This window comes from Salmo salar, chromosome 03 (genome assembly GCF_965601325.2).
Source record: "Salmo salar chromosome 03, fSalSal1, whole genome shotgun sequence".
Lineage (NCBI taxonomy): Eukaryota > Metazoa > Chordata > Actinopteri > Salmoniformes > Salmonidae > Salmo > Salmo salar.
The window spans coordinates 5,159,874-5,184,974 of record NC_138293.1 but is presented as its reverse complement, the minus strand read 5'-3'; the positions used below and the strand labels follow the sequence as shown (position 1 = coordinate 5,184,974).

Here is a 25,101-nt window from a genome sequence, read left to right as displayed (position 1 = left end):
TGGTCCTAGATGACATGGTGTTGGTCCTAGATGGTGTTGGTCCTAGATGGTGTTGGTCCTAGATGGTGTTGGTCCTAGATGACATGGTGTTGGTCCTAGATGGCATGGTGTTGGTCCTAGATGGCATGGTGTTGGTCCTAGATGGCATGGTGTTGGTCCTAGATGGCATGGTGTTGGTCCTAGATGACATGGTGTTTGTCCTAGATGACATGGTGTTGGACCTAGATGGTGTTGGTCCTAAATGGTGGTGGTCCTATATGGTGTTGGTCCTAGATGGTGTTGGACCTAGATGGTGTTGGTCCTAGATGGTGTTGGTCATAGATGGTGTTGGTCCTAAATGGTGTTGGACCTAGATGGTGTTGGTCCTAGATGGTGTTGGTCCTAAATGGTGGTGGTCCTAGATGGTGTTGGTCCTAAATGGTGTTGGTCCTAAATGGTGTTGGTCCCAGATGGTGTTGGTCCTAGATGGTGTTGGTCCTAGATGGTGTTGGTCATAGATGGTGTTTGTCCTAGATGACATGGTGTTGGTCCTAGATGACATGGTGTTGGTCCTAGATGGTGTTGGTCCTAGATGGTGTTGGTCCTAGATGGTGTTGGTCCTAGATGACATGGTGTTGGTCCTACATGGTGTTGGTCCTAGATGGTGTTGGTCCTAGATGGTGTTGTTCCTAGATGGTGTTGGTCCTAGATGGTGTTGGTCCTAGATGACATGGTGTTGGTCCTAGATGGTGTTGGTCCTAGATGGTGTTGGTCCTAGATGGTGTTGGTCATAGATGGTGTTGGTCCTAGATGGTGTTGGTCCTAGATAGTGTTGGTCCTAGATGGTGTTGGTCCTAGATGACATGGTGTTGGTCCTAGATGACATGGTGTTGGTCCTAGATGGTGTTGGTCCTAGATGGGTTTGGTCCTAGATGACATGGTGTTGGTCCTAGATATTGTTGGTCCTAGATGGTGTTCGTCCTAGATGACATGGTGTTGGTCCTAGATATTGTTGGTCCTAGATGGTGTTCGTCATAGATGACATGGTGTTGGTCCTAGATGGTGTTGGTCCCAGATGGTGTTGGTCCTAGATGACATGGTGTTGGTCCTAGATGACATGGTGTTGGTCCTAGATGACATGGTGTTGGTCCTAGATGACATGGTGTTGGTCCTATATGACATGGTGTTGGTCCTAGATGGTGTTGGTCCTAGATGACATGGTGTTGGTCCTAGATGGTGTTGGTCCTAGATGGTGTTGGTCCTAGATGGTGTTGGTCCAAGATGGTGTTGGTCCTAGATGGTGTTGGTCCTAGATGGTGTTGGTCCTAGATGGTGTTGGTCCTAGATGGTGTTGGTCCTAGATGGTGTTGGTCCTAGATGACATGGTGTTGGTCCTATATGGTGTTGGTCCTATATGATGTTGGTCCTAAATGATGTTGGTCCTAAATGGTGTTGGTCCTAGATGGTGTTGGTCCTAGATGTCATGGTGTTGGTCCTAGATGACATGGTGTTGGTCCTAGATGGTGTTGGTCCTAGATGGTGTTGGTCCTAGATGGTGTTGGTCCTAGATGACATGGTGTTGGTCCTAGATGACATGGTGTTGGTCCTAGATGACATGGTGTTGGTCATAGATGGTGTTGGTCCTAGATGACATGGTGTTGGTCCTAGATGACATGGTGTTGGTCCTAGATGACATGGTGTTGGTCCTAGATGGTGTTGGTCCTATATGGTGTTGGTCCTAGATGACATGGTGTTGGTCCCAGATGGTGTTGGTCCTAGATGACATGGTGTTGGTCCTCGATTACATGGTGTTGGTCCTATATGGTGTTGGTCCTAGATGACATGGTGTTGGTCCCAGATGGTGTTGGTCCTAGATGACATGGTGTTGGTCATAGATGGTGTTGGTCCTAGATGTCATGGTGTTGGTCCTAGATGACATGGTGTTGGTCCTAGATGACATGGTGATGGTCCTAGATGACATGGTGTTGGTCCTAGATGGTGTTGGTCCTAGATGGTGTTGGTCCTAGATGGTGTTGGTCCTAGATGGTGTTGGTCCTAGATGGTGTTGGTCCTAAATGGTGTTGGTCCAAGATGGTGTTGGTCCTAGATGGTGTTGGTCCTAGATGACATGGTGTTGGTCCTAGATGGTGTTGGTCCTAGATGACATGGTGTTGGTCCTAGATGACATGGTGTTGGTCCTAGATGGTGTTGGTCCTAGATGTTGTTGGTCCTAGATGGTGTTGGTCCTAGATGGTGTTGGTCCTAGATGACATGGTGTTGGTCCTAGATGTCATGGTGTTGGTCCTAGATGGTGTTGGTCCTAGATGTTGTTGGTCCTAGATGGTGTTGGTCCTAGATGGTGGTGGTCCTAGATGGTGGTGGTCCTAGATGGTGTTGGTCCTAGATGGTGTTGGTCCTAGATGGTGTTGGTCCTAGATGGTGTTGGTCCTAGATGTCATGGTGTTGGTCCTAGATGTCATGGTATTGGTCCTAGATGACATGGTATTGGTCCTAGATGACATGGTGTTGGTCCTAGATGACATGGTGATGGTCCTAGATGGCATGGTGTTGGTCCTAGATGGTGTTGGTCCTAGATGGTGGTGGTCCTAGATGGTGTTGGTCCTAGATGGTGTTGGTCCTAGATGGTGTTGGTCCTAGATGGTGTTGGTCCTAGATGGTGTTGGTCCAAGATGGTGTTGGTCCTAGATGGTGTTGGTCCTAAATGGTGTTGGTCCTAAATGGTGTTGGTCCCAGATGGTGTTGGTCCTAAATGGTGTTGGTCCTAAATGGTGTTGGTCCTAAATGGTGTTGGTCCAAGATGGTGTTGGTCCTAGATGGTGTTGGTCATAGATGGTGTTTGTCCTAGATGACATGGTGTTGGTCCTAGATGACATGGTGTTGGTCCTAGATGACATGGTGTTGGACCTAAATGGTGTTGGTCCTAGATGGTGGTGGTCCTAAATGGTGGTGGTCCTAGATGGTGTTGGACCTAGATGGTGTTGGTTCTAGATGGTGTTGGTCCTAGATGACATGGTGTTGGTCCTAGATGACATGGTGTTGGTCCTAAATGGTGTTGGTCCTAGATGGTGTTGGTCCTAAATGGTGGTGGTCCTAGATGGTGTTGGTCCTAGATGGTGTTGGTTCTAGATGGTGTTGGTCCTAGATGACATGGTGTTGGTCCTAGATGACATGGTGTTGGTCCTAAATGGTGTTGGTCCTAGATGGTGTTGGTCCTAGATGATGTTGGTCCTAGATGACATGGTGTTGGTCCTAAATGGTGTTGGTCCTAGATGGTGTTGGTCCTAGATGGTGTTGGTCCTAGATGACATGGTGTTGGTCCTAGATGGTGTTGGTCCTAGATGACATGGTGTTGGTCCTAAATGGTGTTGGTCCTAGATGGTGTTGGTCCTAAATGGTGTTGGTCCTAGATGGTGTTGGTCCTAAATGGTGGTGGTCCTAGATGGTGTTGGTCCTAGATGGTGTTGGTCCTAGATGGTGTTGGTCCTAGATGGTGTTGGTCCTAAATGGTGGTGGTCCTAGATGACATGGTGTTGGTCCTAGATGGTGTTGGTCCTAAATGGTGTTGGTCCTAGATGGTGTTGGTCCTAGATGGTGTTGGTCCTAGATGGTGTTGGTCCTAGATGGTGTTGGTCCTAGATGGTGTTGGTCCTAGATGGTGTTGGTCCTAGATGGTGTTGGTCCTACATGGTGTTGGTCCTAGATGACATGGTGTTGGTCCTAAATGGTGGTGGTCCTAGATGGTGTTGGTCCTAGATGGTGTTGGTCCTAGATGACATGGTGTTGGTCCTAGATGGTGTTGGTCCTAGATGACATGGTGTTGGTCCTAGATGGTGTTGGTCCTAGATGGTGTTGGTCCTAGATGTTGTTGGTCCTAGATGGTGTTGGTCCTAGATGACATGGTGTTGGTCCTAAATGGTGTTGGTCCTAGATGGTGTTGGTCCTAAATGGTGTTGGTCCTAGATGGTGTTGGTCCTAAATGGTGGTGGTCCTAGATGGTGTTGGTCCTAGATGGTGTTGGTCCTAGATGACATGGTGTTGGTCCTAGATGGTGTTGGTCCTAGATGACATGGTGTTTGTCCTAGATTACATGGTGTTGGTCCCAGATGGTGTTGGTCCTAGATGGTGTTGGTCCTAGATGGTGTTGGACCTAGATGGTGTTGGTCCTAGATGACATGGTGTTGGTCCTAGATGGTGTTGGTCCTAGATGACATGGTGTTGGACCTAGATGGTGGTGGTCCTAGATGGTGTTGGACCTAGATGGTGTTGGTCCTAGATGGTGGTGGTCCTAGATGACATGGTGTTGGTCCTAAATGGTGTTGGTCCAAGATGGTGTTGGTCCTAGATGTTGTTGGTCCTAGATGGTGTTGGTACTAGATGGTGTTGGTCCTAGATGGTGTTGGTCCTAGATGGTGTTGGTCCTAGATGGTGTTGGTCCTAGATGACATGGTGGTGGTCCTAGATGGTGTTGGTCCTAGATGGTGTTGGACCTAGATGGTGTTGGTCCTAGATGGTGTTGGTCCTAGATGGTGGTGGTCCTAGATGACATGGTGTTGGTCCTAGATGGTGTTGGTCCTAGATGACATGGTGTTGGTCCTAGATGACATGGTGTTTGTCCTAGATGACATGGTGTTGGTCCTAGATGGTGTTGGTCCTAGATGACATGGTGTTGGTCCTAGATGACATGGTGTTGGTCCTAGATGACATGGTGTTGGTCCTAGATGACATGGTGTTGGTCCTATATGACATGGTGTTGGTCCTAGATGACATGGTGTTGGTCCTAGATGGTGTTAGTCCTAGATGGTGTTGGTCCTAGATGGTGTTGGTCCTAGATGACATGGTGTTGGTCGTAGATGGTGTTGGTCCTAGATGACATGGTGTTGGTCCTAGATGACATGGTGTTGGTCCTAGATGACATGGTGTTGGTCCTAGATGACATGGTGTTGGTCCTATATGACATGGTGTTGGTCCTATATGACATGGTGTTGGTCCTAGATGACATGGTGTTGGTCCTATATGACATGGTGTTGGTCCTAGATGACATGGTGTTGGTCCTAGATGACATGGTGTTGCTCCTAGATGGTGTTAGTCCTAAATGGTGGTGGTCCTAGATGGTGTTGGTCCTAGATGGTGTTGGTCCTAAATGGTGTTGGTCCAAGATGGTGTTGGTCCTAGATGGTGTTGGTCCTAGATGGTGTTGGTCCTAGATGGCATGGTGTTGGACCTAGATGGTGTTGGTCCTAGATGACATGGTGTTGGTCCTAGATGGTGTTGGTCCTAGATGACATGGTGTTGGACCTAGATGGTGGTGGTCCTAGATGGTGTTGGACCTAGATGGTGTTGGTCCTAGATGGTGGTGGTCCTAGATGACATGGTGTTGGTACTAAATGGTGTTGGTCCCAGATGGTGTTGGTCCAAGATGGTGTTGGTCCTAGATGGTGTTGGTCCTAGATGGTGTTGGTACTAGATGGTGTTGGTCCTAGATGGTGTTGGTCCTAGATGGTGTTGGTCCTAGATGGTGTTGGTCCTAGATGACATGGTGGTGGTCTTAGATGACATGGTGTTGGTACTAAATGGTGTTGGTCCCAGATGGTGTTGGTCCAAGATGGTGTTGGTCCTAGATGGTGTTGGTCCTAGATGGTGTTGGTACTAGATGGTGTTGGTCCTAGATGGTGTTGGTCCTAGATGGTGTTGGTCCTAGATGACATGGTGTTGGTCCTAGATGGTGTTGGTCCTAGATGGTGTTGGACCTAGATGGTGTTGGTCCTAGATGGTGTTGGTCCTAGATGACATGGTGTTGGTCCTAGATGACATGGTGTTGGTCCTAGATGACATGGTGTTGGTCCTAGATGGTGTTGGTCCTAGATGGTGTTGGTCCTAGATGGTGTTGGTCCTAGATGGTGGTGGTCCTAGATGGTGTTGGTCCTAGATGGTGTTGGTCCTATATGGTGTTGGTCCTAGATGACATGGTGTTGGTCCTAGATGGTGGTGGTCCTAGATGGTGTTGGTCCTAGATGGTGTTGGTCCTAGATGGTGTTGGTCCTAGATGGTGTTGGTCATAGATTACATGGTGTTGGTCCTAGATGGTGTTGGTCCTAGATGGTGTTGGTCCTAGATGACATGGTGTTGGTCCTAGATGGTGGTGGTCCTAGATGGTGTTGGTCCTAGATGGTGTTGGTCCTAGATGGTGTTGGTCCTAGATGGTGTTGGTCCTAGATGACATGGTGTTGGTCCTAGATGGTGTTGGTCCTAGATGGTGTTGGTCCTAGATGGTGTTGGTCCTAGATGGTGTTGGTCCTAGATGGTGTTGGTCCTAGATGGTGTTGGTCATAGATGGTGTTGGTCCTAGATGGTGTTGGTCATAGATTACATGGTGTTGGTCCTAGATGGTGTTGGTCCTAGATGGTGTTGGTCCTAGATGGTGTTGGTCATAGATTACATGGTGTTGGTCCTAGATGGTGTTGGTCCTAGATGGTGTTGGTCCTAGATGACATGGTGATGGTCCTAGATGACATGGTGTTGGTCCTAGATGACATGGTGTTGGTCCTAGATGACATGGTGTTGGTCATAGATGGTGTTGGTCCTAGATGGTGTTGGTCCTAGATGGTGTTGGTCCTAGATGGTGTTGGTCCTAGATGACATGGTGTTGGTCCTAGATGGTGTTGGTCCTAGATGACTTGGTGTTGGTCCTAGATGGTGTTGGTCCTAGATGACATGGTGTTGGTCCTAGATGACATGGTGTTGGTCCTAGATGACATGGTGTTGGTCCTAGATGGTGTTGGTCCTAGATGACATGGTGTTGGTCCTAGATGTCATGGTGTTGGTCCTAGATGGTGTTGGTCCTAGATGGTGTTGGTCCTAGATGGTGTTGGTCCTAGATGGTGTTGGTCCTAGATGACATGGTGTTGGTCCTAGATTACATGGTCAATAGACATGTCCAAAACTCTAACCTTATTGTTGTAATGACTTCCATTACCTAGTGTTCAGCACTGACAACCTAAATATATTACTATTTATTGCTATGTATTACTATGTATTGTGTTAGGAATCTGCTTATCTGATGATTCAAATGTTTTATGTTCTGGTCTATGATTCACATTAGCCATGTTCTGGTCATATGATTCACATTAGCCATGTTCTGGTCATATGATTCACATTAGTCATGTTCTGGTCATATGATTCACATTAGCCATGTTCTGGTCCTATGATTCACATTAGTCATGTTCTGGTCATATGATTCACATTAGCCATGTTCTGGTCATATGATTCACATTAGTCATGTTCTGGTCCTATGATTCACATTAGCCATGTTCTGGTCTATGATTCACATTAGTCATGTTCTGGTCTATGATTCACATTAGTCATGTTCTGGTCTATGATTCACATTAGCCATGTTCTGGTCATATGATTCACATTAGCCATGTTCTGGTCTATGATTCACATTAGTCATATTCTGGTCTATGATTCACATTAGTCATGTTCTGGTCCTATGATTCACATTAGTCATGTTCTGGTCCTATGATTCACATTAGTCATGTTCTGGTCCTATGATTCACATTAGTCATGTTCTGGTCTATGATTCACATTAGCCATGTTCTGGTCTATGATTCACATTAGTCATGTTCTGGTCCTATGATTCACATTAGTCATGTTCTGGTCTATGATTCACATTAGTCATGTTCTGGTCTATGATTCACATTAGTCATGTTCTGGTCCTATGATTCACATTAGTCATGTTCTGGTCTATGATTCACATTAGTCATGTTCTGGTCTATGATTCACATTAGTCATGTTCTGGTCCTATGATTCACATTAGTCATGTTCTGGTCTATGATTCACATTAGTCATGTTCTGGTCCTATGATTCTGTTCAGATTGTAAGTTGATGGTTTGTTTTCTGTCTCTAGCTCCGTCGTCTCCCTCCTCCTTCACCCTGAATAAGTCTAATACTCTCAGTACAACGCTTCTCAAGTCCTACTACCCAGGTAAACACCTTTACTCCACCTTTACTCCTCACCATTCTGCCATAGTAGGATCACAGTAGATAGCAGAGAGTACAAGTCAATGGTTGGGAAATGAGAGTTAACTTAAGTTTAGCTTTAGTCCCGTGTGTGTTTGTTGCATTAATCATGTGTTTTTTGATTGATTGAAATGAATCGAAAGTCTATGCATTAATGATAACCAACATCGTCTGTGTGTGAATGTACTATATTCATTTTATTTATTTATTTACTATATTTCTAGCCTTATCTACTGTTCAATGTGCGTTTGGTCTTCTATCTCTCTGTGTTTAGCAGCTCTTCTGTCTCCTGCTATAAGACTGTATTGTTTTGTCAATCTCTCCTCCTCCTCCTCTTCCTCTTCCTTCTATCACTCCTCTTCCTCCTCTTCCTCCTCCTCTTCCTCCTCCTCCTCTTCCTCCTCCTCTTCCCCATCTTCCTCCTCTTCCACCTCCTCTTCCTCCTCTTCTTCCTCCTCTTCTTCTTCCTCCTCTTCCCCTTCCTCTTCCTGCCCTTCATCTTCCTCCTCTTCCACTTCCTCTGCTTCCTCTTCCTTCTATTCCTCCTCTTCCTCTTCCTCCTTCTCTTCCTCCTCCTCTCCCTCTCCCTCTTCCTCTTCCTCATCTTCCTCCACCTCTTCCTCCTCCTCCTCTTCTTCCTCCTCCTCCTTCTCCTCTTCTTCCTCCTCCTCCTCCTCTTCTTCCTCCTCCTCCTTCTCTTCTTCCTCCTCCTCCTCTTCTTCCTCCTCCTCCTTCTCCTCTTCCTCCTCCTCCTCCTCCTCCTCCTCTTCTCTATCTACAATCACATTCACTTTGCTCTGGTATTTAGCTCTCCTCTTTTCTTGCATGCTTTTATTTACTGCTATTTTCTCTCCTCTTCCTCCTCCTCTTCTTCCTCCAACTTCTGCACTTGTTTTGGGATTATGAACAGATCCCTTTGTGCCAACTGCTATCTTAGGTGAGACACGTCTTCTTTTACCACTATATCCATTTCTGCTGAGTGTATTATAGGATTCACCGTTTAACTTGCTTTATCATTAAGACTTTGACAAAGAAAACCTATTTCTATATACATGCAGTAAAGTATTGGGAGGGAACAGCTCTGTTACTGATGATGGCTTCCTCACCTCCATACCTGCCTGCTGCTTCCTCCTCGTCCTCCTCCTCTTCCTAATCCTACTCTTTCTATTCCTCCTCTTCCTCCCTGTCTTATCTCTGTGGTTATCCCCGCCCTGGGCTGAGGCTGGCTTCTCTCCATTCCATCCTCACTGCGTGTGATTTCACCCATGCTGTGCGTTGTGATGTCACCTATGTAACATGTTTGACCTCTCATATGCATGGTCAGACATACGGACTGGATGTGGGGGGGAGTGTAGTTGGGATGGACGGGGGAGGTGTAAGTGGGGAGAAGGTGGGAGGTGTAGTTGGGGACGAGGGGGGAGAGAAGTTGGCCAGGAGGGGGGAGTGTAGTTGGGGAGGAGGGAAGAGGTGTAGTTAGGGTGGAGGGGGGAGGTGTAGTTAGGGATGAGGGGGGAGTGTAGTTGGGATGAAGGGGGAGTGTAGTTGGTGAGAAGGGGGAGTGTAGTTGGGGAGGAGCGGAGTGTAGTTCAGGAGGAGAGGAGTGTAGTTCAGGAGGAGAGGGGAGGGGAGTGTAGGTGGGGAGGAGGGGATGGTGTAGTTTTGGAGGAAGGGGGTGTAGTTGGGGAGGAGGGATGTGTAGTTCAGGAGGAGGGGGAGTGTAGTTGAGTAAGAAGCGGAGGTGTAGTTGCGGACAGGTGTGGCAGCCAGCTCCTATCGCCATGTCCACTGTTACTACAGGTACCTGTAAAGTCACTCTGATACACTAATATGAACACAGAGAGAGATCAACCACTTATATAAACAGAGAGAGGTCAACCACTTATATGAACAGAGAGAGAGATCAACCACTTCTATAAACAGAGAGATCAACCACTTCTATAAACAGAGAGAGAGATCACCCACTTTTATAAACAGAGAGAGAGATCAACCACTTATATAAACAGAGAGAGAGATCAACCACTTATATAAACAGAGAGAGATCAGCCACTTATATAAACAGAGAGAGATCAACCACTTATATAAACTGAGAGAGATCAACAACATATATAATCAGAGAGAGATCAGCCACTTCTATTAACAGAGAGAGAGATCAACCACTTTTATAAACAGGGAGAGAGATCAACCACTTATATGAACAGAGAGAGAGATCAACCACTTTTATAAACTGAGAGAGATCAACAACATATATAATCAGAGAGAGATCAACCACTTCTATAAACAGAGAGAGAGAGAGATCAACCACTTATATAAACAGAGAGAGAACAACCACATATAAGCAGAGAGAGAGAGAGAGAGAGATCAACCACTTATATAAACAGAGAGAGAGATCAACCACTTCTATAAACAGAGAGAGAGATCAACCACTTCTATAAACAGAGAGAGATCAGCCACTTATATAAACAGAGAGATCAACCACTTATGTAAACAGAGAGAGATCAGCCACTTATATAAACAGAGAGAGATCAACCACTTATGTAAATAGAGAGCGAGATCAACCACTTACATAAACAGAGAGAGAGAGATCAACCACTTATATAAACATAGAGAGAGATCAACCACTTATATAAACAGAGGGTGAGATCAACCACTTATATAAACATAGAGAGAGAGAGAGAGTTCAACTACTTATAAACAGAGAGAGAGAGATCAACCACTTCTAATAACAGAGAGAGAGATCAACCACTTCTATTAACAGAGAGATCAGCCACTTATATAAACTGAGAGAGATCAACAACTTATATAAGGAGAGACAGAGAGAGAGAGAGATCAACCACTTATATAAACAGGGAGAGATCAACCAATAGTTTAAACAGAAAGAGAGTGAGAGCGATCAACCACTTATATGAATATAGAGATAGAAAGATCAGCCACTTATATAAACAGAGAGATAGAGAGATCAACCACTTATATAAACAGAGAGAGAGAGATCAACCACTTATATAAACAGAGAGAGAGAGATCAACCACTTATATAAACAGAGAGAGAGAGAGAGAGATCAACCACATATAAGCAGAGAGAGATCAACCACGTATGTAAACAGAAAGAGAGAGAGAGAGAGATCAACCACTTATATAAACAGAGAGAGAGAGATCAACCACTTCTATAAATAGAGAGAGATCAGCCACTTATATAAACAGAGAGAGAGATCTACCACTTCTATAAACAGAGAGAGATCAGCCCCTTATATAAACAGAGAGAGATCAACCACTTATGTAAACAGAGAGAGATCAGCCACTTATATAAACAGAGTGAGATCAACCACTTATGTGAATAGAGAGTGAGATCAACCACTTACATAAACAGAGAGAGAGATCAACCACTTCTATTAACAGAGTTCAACCACTTATATAAACAGAGATCGACCACTTATATAAACAGAGAGAGAGAGATCAACCACTTCCATAAACAGAGAGAGAGATCAACCACTTATTTAAATAGAGAGTGAGATCAACCACATATATAAACAGAGAGAGAGAGATCAACCACCTACATAAACAGAGAGAGAGATCAGCCACTTATATAAACAGAGAGAGAGAGATCAACCACTTCTATAAACAGAGAGAGAGAGATCAACCACTTCTATAAACAGAGAGAGAGAGAGATCAACCACTTCTATAAACATAGAGAGAGAGAGAGATCAACCACTTATGTAAATAAGGAGAGAGATCAACCACTTATATAAACAGAGAGAGAGAGAGAGAGATCAACCTGTAAATAGAGAGAGAGATCAGCCACTTATATAAACAGAGAGAGCGATCAACCATTATATAAGCAGAGAGAGATCAACCACTTATGTAAACAGAGAGAGATCAGCCACTTATATAAACAGAGAGAGAGATCAACCACTTCTATAAACAGAGAGAGAGAGATCAACCACTTATATAAACAGAGAGAGAGAGAGAGATCAACCACATATAAGCAGAGAGAGATCAACCACGTATGTAAACAGAAAGAGAGAGAGAGAGAGATCAACCACTTATATAAACAGAGAGAGAGAGATCAACCACTTCTATAAATAGAGAGAGATCATCCACTTATATAAACAGAGAGAGAGATCAACCACTTCTATAAACAGAGAGAGATCAGCCCCTTATATAAACAGAGAGAGATCAACCACTTATGTAAACAGAGAGAGATCAGCCACTTATATAAACAGAGAGAGATCAACCACTTATGTAAATAGAGAGTGAGATCAACCACTTATGTGAATAGAGAGTGAGATCAAACACTTACATAAACAGAGAGAGAGATCAACCACTTCTATTAACAGAGTTCAACCACTTATATAAACAGAGATCAACCACTTATATAAACAGAGAGAGAGAGATCAACCACTTCCATAAACAGAGAGAGAGATCAACCACTTATTTAAACAGAGAGTGAGATCAACCACATATATAAACAGAGAGAGAGAGATCAACCACCTACATAAACAGAGAGAGAGATCAGCCACTTATATAAACAGAGACAGAGAGATCAACCACTTCTATAAACAGAGAGAGAGATCAACCACTTCTATAAACAGAGAGAGAGAGAGAGAGAGATCAACCACTTCTATAAACAGAGAGAGAGAGAGAGAGAGATCAACCACTTCTATAAACAGAGAGAGAGAGATCAACCACTTATGTAAATAGAGAGAGAGATCAACCACTTATATAAACAGAGAGAGAGAGAGAGATCAACCACTTATGTAAATAGAGAGAGAGATCAGCCACTTATATAAACAGAGAGAGCGATCAACCATTATATAAACAGAGAGAGATCAACCACTTATATAAACAGAGAGAGATCAGCCACTTATATAAACAGAGAGAGAGATCAACCACTTCTATAAACAGAGAGAGAGAGAGATCAACCACTTTATAAACAGCGAGAAATCAGCTACTTATATAAACAGAGAGAGATCAACCACTTATGTAAACAGAGAGTGAGATCAACCACTTACATAAACAGAGAGAGAGAGAGAGATCAACCACTTACATAAACAGAGAGAGAGAGATCAACCACTTACATAAACAGAGAGAGAGAGATCAACCACTTATATAAACATAGAGAGAGATCAACTACTTATATAAACATAGAGAGAGATCAACCACTTATATAAACAGAGGGTGAGATCAACCACTTATATAAACTGAGAGAGATCAACAACATATATAATCAGAGAGAGATCAGCCACTTCTATTAACAGAGAGAGAGATCAACCACTTTTATAAACAGGGAGAGAGATCAACCACTTATATGAACATAGATAGAGATCAACCACTTATATAAGGAGAGACAGAGAGAGAGAGAGAGAGAGAGAGAGAGATCAACCACTTATAAACAGAGAGAGAGATCAACCACTTATAAACAGAGAGAGATCAACCACTTATATAAACAGGGAGAGATCAGCTACTAATTTAAACAGAATGAGAGTGAGAGCGATCAACCACTTATATGAATATAGAGATAGAAAGATCAGCCACTTATATAAACAGAGAGATAGAGAGATCAACCACTTATATAAACAGAGAGAGAGAGATCAACCACTTATATAAACATAGAGAGAGATCAACAACTTATATAAGCAGAGAGAGATCAACCATTATATAAGCAGAGAGAGATCAACCACTTCTATAAACAGAGAGAGAGAGAGATCAACCACTTCTATAAATAGAGAGAGATCAGCCACTTCTATAAACAGAGAGAGATCAACCACTTCTATAAATAGAGAGAGATCAGCCACTTATATAAACAGAGAGAGAGAGATCAACCACTTCTATAAACAGAGAGAGAGAGAGATCAACCACTTATATAAACAGAGAGAGATCAACCACATATAAGCAGAGAGAGAGAGAGAGAGATCAACCACTTATATAAACAGAGAGAGAGATCAACCACTTCTATAAACAGAGAGAGAGATCAACCACTTCTATAAACAGAGAGAGATCAGCCACTTATATAAACAGAGAGAGAGATAGATCAACCACTTCTATAAACAGAGAGAGAGATCAACCACTTATATAAACAGAGAGAGAGATCAGCCACTTATATAAACAGAGAGATCAACCACTTATGTAAACAGAGAGAGATCAGCCACTTATATAAACAGAGAGAGATCAACCACTTATGTAAATAGAGAGTGAGATCAACCACTTACATAAACAGAGAGAGAGAGATCAACCACTTATATAAACATAGAGAGAGATCAACCACTTATATAAACAGAGGGTGAGATCAACCACTTATATAAACATAGAGAGAGAGAGAGAGAGTTCAACTACTTATAAACAGAGAGAGAGAGATCAACCACTTCTAATAACAGAGAGAGAGATCAACCACTTCTATTAACAGAGAGATCAGCCACTTATATAAACTGAGAGAGATCAACAACTTATATAAGGAGAGACAGAGAGAGAGAGAGATCAACCACTTATAAACAGAGAGAGATCAACCACTTATATAAACAGGGAGAGATCAACCAATAATTTTAACAGAAGGAGAGTGAGAGCGATCAACCACTTATATGAATATAGAGATAGAAAGATCAGCCACTTATATAAACAGAGAGAGAGATCAACCACTTATATAAACATAGAGATAGAGAGATCAACCACTTATATAAACAGAGAGAGAGATCAACCACTTATATAAACATAGAGATAGAGAGATCAGCCACTTATATAAACAGAGAGAGATCAGCCACTTATATAAACAGAGAGAGAGAGAGATCAACCACTTTATAAACAGCGAGAAATCAGCTACTTATATAAACAGAGAGAGATCAACCACTTATGTAAACAGAGAGTGAGATCAACCACTTACATAAACAGAGAGAGAGAGAGAGATCAACCACTTACATAAACAGAGAGAGAGAGAGATCAACCACTTACATAAACAGAGAGAGAGAGATCAACCACTTATATAAACATAGAGAGAGATCAACTACTTATATAAACATAGAGAGAGATCAACCACTTATATAAACAGAGGGTGAGATCAACCACTTATATAAACTGAGAGAGATCAACAACATATATAATCAGAGAGAGATCAGCCACTTCTATTAACAGAGAGAGAGATCAACCACTTTTATAAACAGGGAGAGAGATCAACCACTTATATGAACATAGATAGAGATCAACCACTTATATAAGGAGAGACAGAGAGAGAGAGAGAGAGAGAGAGAGAGATCAACCACTTATAAACAGAGAGAGAGATCAACCACTTATAAACAGAGAGAGATCAACCACTTATATAAACAGGGAGAGATCAGCTACTAATTTAAACAGAATGAGAGTGAGAGCGATCAACCACTTATATGAATATAGAGATAGAAAGATCAGCCACTTATATAAACAGAGAGATAGAGAGATCAACCACTTATATAAACAGAGAGAGAGAGATCAACCACTTATATAAACATAGAGAGAGATCAACAACTTATATAAGCAGAGAGAGATCAACCATTATATAAGCAGAGAGAGATCAACCACTTCTATAAACAGAGAGAGAGAGAGATCAACCACTTCTATAAATAGAGAGAGATCAGCCACTTCTATAAACAGAGAGAGATCAACCACTTCTATAAATAGAGAGAGATCAGCCACTTATATAAACAGAGAGAGAGAGATCAACCACTTCTATAAACAGAGAGAGAGAGAGATCAACCACTTATATAAACAGAGAGAGATCAACCACATATAAGCAGAGAGAGAGAGAGAGAGATCAACCACTTATATAAACAGAGAGAGAGATCAACCACTTCTATAAACAGAGAGAGAGATCAACCACTTCTATAAACAGAGAGAGATCAGCCACTTATATAAACAGAGAGAGAGATAGATCAACCACTTCTATAAACAGAGAGAGAGATCAACCACTTATATAAACAGAGAGAGAGATCAGCCACTTATATAAACAGAGAGATCAACCACTTATGTAAACAGAGAGAGATCAGCCACTTATATAAACAGAGAGAGATCAACCACTTATGTAAATAGAGAGTGAGATCAACCACTTACATAAACAGAGAGAGAGAGATCAACCACTTATATAAACATAGAGAGAGATCAACCACTTATATAAACAGAGGGTGAGATCAACCACTTATATAAACATAGAGAGAGAGAGAGAGAGTTCAACTACTTATAAACAGAGAGAGAGAGATCAACCACTTCTAATAACAGAGAGAGAGATCAACCACTTCTATTAACAGAGAGATCAGCCACTTATATAAACTGAGAGAGATCAACAACTTATATAAGGAGAGACAGAGAGAGAGAGAGATCAACCACTTATAAACAGAGAGAGATCAACCACTTATATAAACAGGGAGAGATCAACCAATAATTTTAACAGAAGGAGAGTGAGAGCGATCAACCACTTATATGAATATAGAGATAGAAAGATCAGCCACTTATATAAACAGAGAGAGAGATCAACCACTTATATAAACATAGAGATAGAGAGATCAACCACTTATATAAACAGAGAGAGAGATCAACCACTTATATAAACATAGAGATAGAGAGATCAGCCACTTATATAAACAGAGAGAGATCAGCCACTTATATAAACAGAGAGAGAGAGAGATCAACCACTTTATAAACAGCGAGAAATCAGCTACTTATATAAACAGAGAGAGATCAACCACTTATGTAAACAGAGAGTGAGATCAACCACTTACATAAACAGAGAGAGAGAGAGAGATCAACCACTTACATAAACAGAGAGAGAGAGATCAACCACTTACATAAACAGAGAGAGAGAGATCAACCACTTATATAAACATAGAGAGAGATCAACTACTTATATAAACATAGAGAGAGATCAACCACTTATATAAACAGAGGGTGAGATCAACCACTTATATAAACTGAGAGAGATCAACAACATATATAATCAGAGAGAGATCAGCCACTTCTATTAACAGAGAGAGAGATCAACCACTTTTATAAACAGGGAGAGAGATCAACCACTTATATGAACATAGATAGAGATCAACCACTTATATAAGGAGAGACAGAGAGAGAGAGAGAGAGAGAGAGAGATCAACCACTTATAAACAGAGAGAGAGATCAACCACTTATAAACAGAGAGAGATCAACCACTTATATAAACAGGGAGAGATCAGCTACTAATTTAAACAGAATGAGAGTGAGAGCGATCAACCACTTATATGAATATAGAGATAGAAAGATCAGCCACTTATATAAACAGAGAGATAGAGAGATCAACCACTTATATAAACAGAGAGAGAGAGATCAACCACTTATATAAACATAGAGAGAGATCAACAACTTATATAAGCAGAGAGAGATCAACCATTATATAAGCAGAGAGAGATCAACCACTTCTATAAACAGAGAGAGAGAGAGATCAACCACTTCTATAAATAGAGAGAGATCAGCCACTTCTATAAACAGAGAGAGATCAACCACTTCTATAAATAGAGAGAGATCAGCCACTTATATAAACAGAGAGAGAGAGATCAACCACTTCTATAAACAGAGAGAGAGAGAGATCAACCACTTATATAAACAGAGAGAGATCAACCACATATAAGCAGAGAGAGAGAGAGAGAGATCAACCACTTATATAAACAGAGAGAGAGATCAACCACTTCTATAAACAGAGAGAGAGATCAACCACTTCTATAAACAGAGAGAGATCAGCCACTTATATAAACAGAGAGAGAGATAGATCAACCACTTCTATAAACAGAGAGAGAGATCAACCACTTATATAAACAGAGAGAGAGATCAGCCACTTATATAAACAGAGAGATCAACCACTTATGTAAACAGAGAGAGATCAGCCACTTATATAAACAGAGAGAGATCAACCACTTATGTAAATAGAGAGTGAGATCAACCACTTACATAAACAGAGAGAGAGAGATCAACCACTTATATAAACATAGAGAGAGATCAACCACTTATATAAACAGAGGGTGAGATCAACCACTTATATAAACATAGAGAGAGAGAGAGAGAGTTCAACTACTTATAAACAGAGAGAGAGAGATCAACCACTTCTAATAACAGAGAGAGAGATCAACCACTTCTATTAACAGAGAGATCAGCCACTTATATAAACTGAGAGAGATCAACAACTTATATAAGGAGAGACAGAGAGAGAGAGAGATCAACCACTTATAAACAGAGAGAGATCAACCACTTATATAAACAGGGAGAGATCAACCAATAATTTTAACAGAAGGAGAGTGAGAGCGATCAACCACTTATATGAATATAGAGATAGAAAGATCAGCCACTTATATAAACAGAGAGAGAGATCAACCACTTATATAAACATAGAGATAGAGAGATCAACCACTTATATAAACAGAGAGAGAGATCAACCACTTATATAAACATAGAGATAGAGAGATCAGCCACTTATATAAACAGAGAGAGAGATCAGCCACTTATATAAACAGAGAGAGAGTTCAACCACTTATATAAACAGAGAGAGAGAGAGAGATCAACCACATATAAGCAGAGAGAGATCAACCACGTATGTAAACAAGAAAGAGAGAGAGAGAGAGATCAACCACTTATATAAACAGAGAGAGAGAGATGAACCACTTATATAAATAGAGAGAGATCAGCCACTTATATAAACAGAGAGAGAGATCAACCACTTCTATAAACAGAGAGAGATCAGCCCCTTATATAAACAGAGAGAGATCAACCACTTATGTAAACAGAGAGATCAGCCACTTATATAAACAGAGAGAGATCAACCACTTATGTAAATAGAGAGTGAGATCAACCACTCATGTGAATAGAGAGTGAGATCAACCACTCATGTGAATAGAGAGTGAGATCAACCACTTACATAAACAGAGAGAGAGATCAACCACTTCTATTAACAGAGTTCAACCACTTATATAAACAGAGATCGACCACTTATATAAACAGAGAGAGAGAGATCAACCACTTCCATAAACAGAGAGAGAGATCAACCACTTATTTAAACAGAGAGTGAGATCAACCACATATATAAACAGAGAGAGAGAGATCAACCACCTACATAAACAGAGAGAGAGATCAGCCACTTATATAAACAGAGAGAGAGAGATCAACCACTTCTATAAACAGAGAGAGAGAGATCAACCACTTCTATAAACAGAGAGAGAGAGAGAGAGAGGTCAACCACTTATGTAAATAGAGAGAGAGATCAGCCACTTATATAAACAGAGAGAGCGATCAACCATTATATAAGCAGAGAGAGATCAACCACTTATGTAAACAGAGAGAGATCAGCCACTTATATAAACAGAGAGAGAGATCAACCACTTCTATAAACAGAGAGAGAGAGAGATCAACCACATATAAACAGAGAGAGATCAGCCACTTATATAAACAGAGAGAGAGAGATCAACCACTTATGTAAACAGAGAGAGAGAGATCAACCACTTACATAAACAGAGAGAGAGAGATCAACCACTTATATAAACATAGAGAGAGATCAACCACTTATATAAACATAGAGAGAGATCAACCACTTATATAAACAGAGGGTGAGATCAACCACTTATATAAACTGAGAGAGATCAACAACATATATAATCAGAGAGAGATCAGCCACTTATATAAACTGAGAGAGATCATCAACATATATAATCAGAGAGAGATCAGCCACTTCTATTAACAGAGAGAGAGATCAACCACTTTTATAAACAGGGAGAGAGATCAACCACTTATATGAACATAGAGAGAGATCCACCACTTATATAAGGAGAGACAGAGAGAGAGAGAGAGAGAGAGAGAGAGAGATCAACCACTTATACACAGAGAGAGAGAGATCAACCACTTCTATAAACAGAGAGAGAGAGAGAGATCAACCACTTCTATAAACAGAGAGAGAGATCAACCACTTATGTAAATAGAGAGAGAGATCAACCACTTATAAACAGAGAGAGAGAGATCAACCACTTATAAACAGAGAGAGATCAACCACTTATATAAACAGGGAGAGATCAGCTACTAATTTAAACAGAAAGAGAGTGAGAGCGATCAACCACTTATATGAATATAGAGATAGAAAGATCAGCCACTTATATAAACAGAGAGATAGAGAGATCAACCACTTATATAAACAGAGAGAGAGAGATCAACCACTTATATAAACATAGAGAGAGATCAACCACTTATATAAGCAGAGAGAGATCAACCATTATATAAGCAGAGAGAGATCAACCACTTCTATAAACAGAGAGAGAGAGAGATCAACCACTTCTATAAATAGAGAGAGATCAGCCACTTCTATAAACAGAGAGAGATCAACCACTTCTATAAATAGAGAGAGATCAGCCACTTATATAAACAGAGAGAGAGATCAACCACTTCTATAAACAGAGAGAGATCAGCCCCTTATATAAACAGAGAGAGATCAACCACTTATGTAAATAGAGAGTGAGATCAACCACTTACATAAACAGAGAGAGATCAACCACTTATATAAACATAGAGAGAGATCAACCACTTATATAAACATAGAGAGATCAACCACTTCCATAAACAGAGAGAGAGATCAACCACTTATTTAAACAGAGAGTGAGATCAACCACATATATAAACAGAGAGAGAGAGATCAACCACCTACATAAACAGAGAGAGAGATCAGCCACTTATATAAACAGAGAGAGAGAGATCAACCACTTCTATAAACAGAGAGAGAGAGATCAACCACTTCTATAAACAGAGAGAGAGAGAGAGAGAGGTCAACCACTTATGTAAATAGAGAGAGAGATCAGCCACTTATATAAACAGAGAGAGCGATCAACCATTATATAAGCAGAGAGAGATCAACCACTTATGTAAACAGAGAGAGATCAGCCACTTATATAAACAGAGAGAGAGATCAACCACTTCTATAAACAGAGAGAGAGAGAGATCAACCACATATAAACAGAGAGAGATCAGCCACTTATATAAACAGAGAGAGAGAGATCAACCACTTATGTAAACAGAGAGAGAGAGATCAACCACTTACATAAACAGAGAGAGAGAGATCAACCACTTATATAAACATAGAGAGAGATCAACCACTTATATAAACATAGAGAGAGATCAACCACTTATATAAACAGAGGGTGAGATCAACCACTTATATAAACTGAGAGAGATCAACAACATATATAATCAGAGAGAGATCAGCCACTTATATAAACTGAGAGAGATCATCAACATATATAATCAGAGAGAGATCAGCCACTTCTATTAACAGAGAGAGAGATCAACCACTTTTATAAACAGGGAGAGAGATCAACCACTTATATGAACATAGAGAGAGATCCACCACTTATATAAGGAGAGACAGAGAGAGAGAGAGAGAGAGAGAGAGATCAACCACTTATACACAGAGAGAGAGAGATCAACCACTTCTATAAACAGAGAGAGAGAGAGAGATCAACCACTTCTATAAACAGAGAGAGAGATCAACCACTTATGTAAATAGAGAGAGAGATCAACCACTTATAAACAGAGAGAGAGAGATCAACCACTTATAAACAGAGAGAGATCAACCACTTATATAAACAGGGAGAGATCAGCTACTAATTTAAACAGAAAGAGAGTGAGAGCGATCAACCACTTATATGAATATAGAGATAGAAAGATCAGCCACTTATATAAACAGAGAGATAGAGAGATCAACCACTTATATAAACAGAGAGAGAGAGATCAACCACTTATATAAACATAGAGAGAGATCAACCACTTATATAAGCAGAGAGAGATCAACCATTATATAAGCAGAGAGAGATCAACCACTTCTATAAACAGAGAGAGAGAGAGATCAACCACTTCTATAAATAGAGAGAGATCAGCCACTTCTATAAACAGAGAGAGATCAACCACTTCTATAAATAGAGAGAGATCAGCCACTTATATAAACAGAGAGAGAGATCAACCACTTCTATAAACAGAGAGAGATCAGCCCCTTATATAAACAGAGAGAGATCAACCACTTATGTAAATAGAGAGTGAGATCAACCACTTACATAAACAGAGAGAGATCAACCACTTATATAAACATAGAGAGAGATCAACCACTTATATAAACATAGAGAGATCAACCACTTCTATTAACAGAGAGAGAGAGTTCAACTACTTATAAACAGAGAGAGAGATCAACCACTTCTATAAACAGAGAGAGATCAACCACTTCTATAAACAGAGAGAGAGATCAACCACTTCTATTAACAGAGAGAGAGAGAGTTCAACTACTTATAAACAGAGAGAGAGATCAACCACTTCTATTAACAGGGAGAGAGATCAACCACTTATATAAACAGAGAGAGAGATCAACCACTTCTATAAACAGAGAGAGATCAACCACTTCTATTAACAGAGAGAGAGATCAACCACTTCTATTAACAGAGAGAGAGATCAACCACTTATATAAACAGAGAGAGAGATCAACCACATATATAATCAGAGAGAGATCAACCACTTACATAAACTGAGAGAGATCAACAACATATATAATCAGAGAGAGATCAGCCACTTCTATGAACAGAGAGAGAGATCAACCACTTTTATAAACAGGGAGAGAGATCAACAACTTATATGAACAGAGAGAGAGATCAACCACTTTTATAAACTGAGAGAGATCAACAACATATATAATCAGAGAGAGATCAACCACTTCTATAAACAGAGAGAGAGAGAGATCAACCACTTATATAAACAGAGAGAGAACAACCACATATAAGCAGAGAGAGAGAGAGAGAGAGATCAACCACTTATATAAACAGAGAGAGAGATCAACCACTTCTATAAACAGAGAGAGAGATCAACCACTTCTATAAACAGAGAGAGATCAGCCACTTATATAAACAGAGAGATCAACCACTTATGTAAACAGAGAGAGATCAGCCACTTATATAAACAGAGAGAGATCAACCACTTATGTAAATAGAGAGCGAGATCAACCACTTACATAAACAGAGAGAGAGAGATCAACCACTTATATAAACATAGAGAGAGATCAACCACTTATATAAACAGAGGGTGAGATCAACCACTTATATAAACATAGAGAGAGAGAGAGAGTTCAACTACTTATAAACAGAGAGAGAGAGATCAACCACTTCTAATAACAGAGAGAGAGATCAACCACTTCTATTAACAGAGAGATCAGCCACTTATATAAACTGAGAGAGATCAACAACTTATATAAGGAGAGACAGAGAGAGAGAGAGATCAACCACTTATATAAACAGGGAGAGATCAACCAATAGTTTAAACAGAAAGAGAGTGAGAGCGATCAACCACTTATATGAATATAGAGATAGAAAGATCAGCCACTTATATAAACAGAGAGATAGAGAGATCAACCACTTATATAAACAGAGAGAGAGAGATCAACCACTTATATAAACAGAGAGAGAGAGATCAACCACTTATATAAACAGAGAGAGAGAGAGAGAGATCAACCACATATAAGCAGAGAGAGATCAACCACGTATGTAAACAGAAAGAGAGAGAGAGAGAGATCAACCACTTATATAAACAGAGAGAGAGAGATCAACCACTTCTATAAATAGAGAGAGATCAGCCACTTATATAAACAGAGAGAGAGATCTACCACTTCTATAAACAGAGAGAGATCAGCCCCTTATATAAACAGAGAGAGATCAACCACTTATGTAAACAGAGAGAGATCAGCCACTTATATAAACAGAGTGAGATCAACCACTTATGTGAATAGAGAGTGAGATCAACCACTTACATAAACAGAGAGAGAGATCAACCACTTCTATTAACAGAGTTCAACCACTTATATAAACAGAGATCGACCACTTATATAAACAGAGAGAGAGAGATCAACCACTTCCATAAACAGAGAGAGAGATCAACCACTTATTTAAATAGAGAGTGAGATCAACCACATATATAAACAGAGAGAGAGAGATCAACCACCTACATAAACAGAGAGAGAGATCAGCCACTTATATAAACAGAGAGAGAGAGATCAACCACTTCTATAAACAGAGAGAGAGAGATCAACCACTTCTATAAACAGAGAGAGAGAGAGATCAACCACTTCTATAAACATAGAGAGAGAGAGAGATCAACCACTTATGTAAATAAGGAGAGAGATCAACCACTTATATAAACAGAGAGAGAGAGAGAGAGATCAACCTGTAAATAGAGAGAGAGATCAGCCACTTATATAAACAGAGAGAGCGATCAACCATTATATAAGCAGAGAGAGATCAACCACTTATGTAAACAGAGAGAGATCAGCCACTTATATAAACAGAGAGAGAGATCAACCACTTCTATAAACAGAGAGAGAGAGATCAACCACTTATATAAACAGAGAGAGAGAGAGAGATCAACCACATATAAGCAGAGAGAGATCAACCACGTATGTAAACAGAAAGAGAGAGAGAGAGAGATCAACCACTTATATAAACAGAGAGAGAGAGATCAACCACTTCTATAAATAGAGAGAGATCATCCACTTATATAAACAGAGAGAGAGATCAACCACTTCTATAAACAGAGAGAGATCAGCCCCTTATATAAACAGAGAGAGATCAACCACTTATGTAAACAGAGAGAGATCAGCCACTTATATAAACAGAGAGAGATCAACCACTTATGTAAATAGAGAGTGAGATCAACCACTTATGTGAATAGAGAGTGAGATCAAACACTTACATAAACAGAGAGAGAGATCAACCACTTCTATTAACAGAGTTCAACCACTTATATAAACAGAGATCAACCACTTATATAAACAGAGAGAGAGAGATCAACCACTTCCATAAACAGAGAGAGAGATCAACCACTTATTTAAACAGAGAGTGAGATCAACCACATATATAAACAGAGAGAGAGAGATCAACCACCTACATAAACAGAGAGAGAGATCAGCCACTTATATAAACAGAGACAGAGAGATCAACCACTTCTATAAACAGAGAGAGAGATCAACCACTTCTATAAACAGAGAGAGAGAGAGAGAGAGATCAACCACTTCTATAAACAGAGAGAGAGAGAGAGAGAGATCAACCAC

At 40.7% G+C, this 25,101-nt stretch overlaps 1 protein-coding gene across 5 annotated transcripts in view; it reads left to right on the top strand.

Annotated features, from left to right (window-relative positions):
* LOC106596771 (receptor-type tyrosine-protein phosphatase mu) overlaps positions 1 to 25,101 on the top strand; it is a 300,100-nt gene that overhangs the window by 50,785 nt on the left and 224,214 nt on the right. For all 5 annotated transcript variants that reach the window (XM_082973221.1, XM_082973223.1, XM_082973222.1 and 2 more), the window contains one exon: positions 7,904 to 7,981. In XM_082973221.1, coding sequence (XP_082829347.1) covers positions 7,904 to 7,981 — 78 coding nt within the window. The remainder of the gene's footprint in view (positions 1 to 7,903; positions 7,982 to 25,101) is intronic.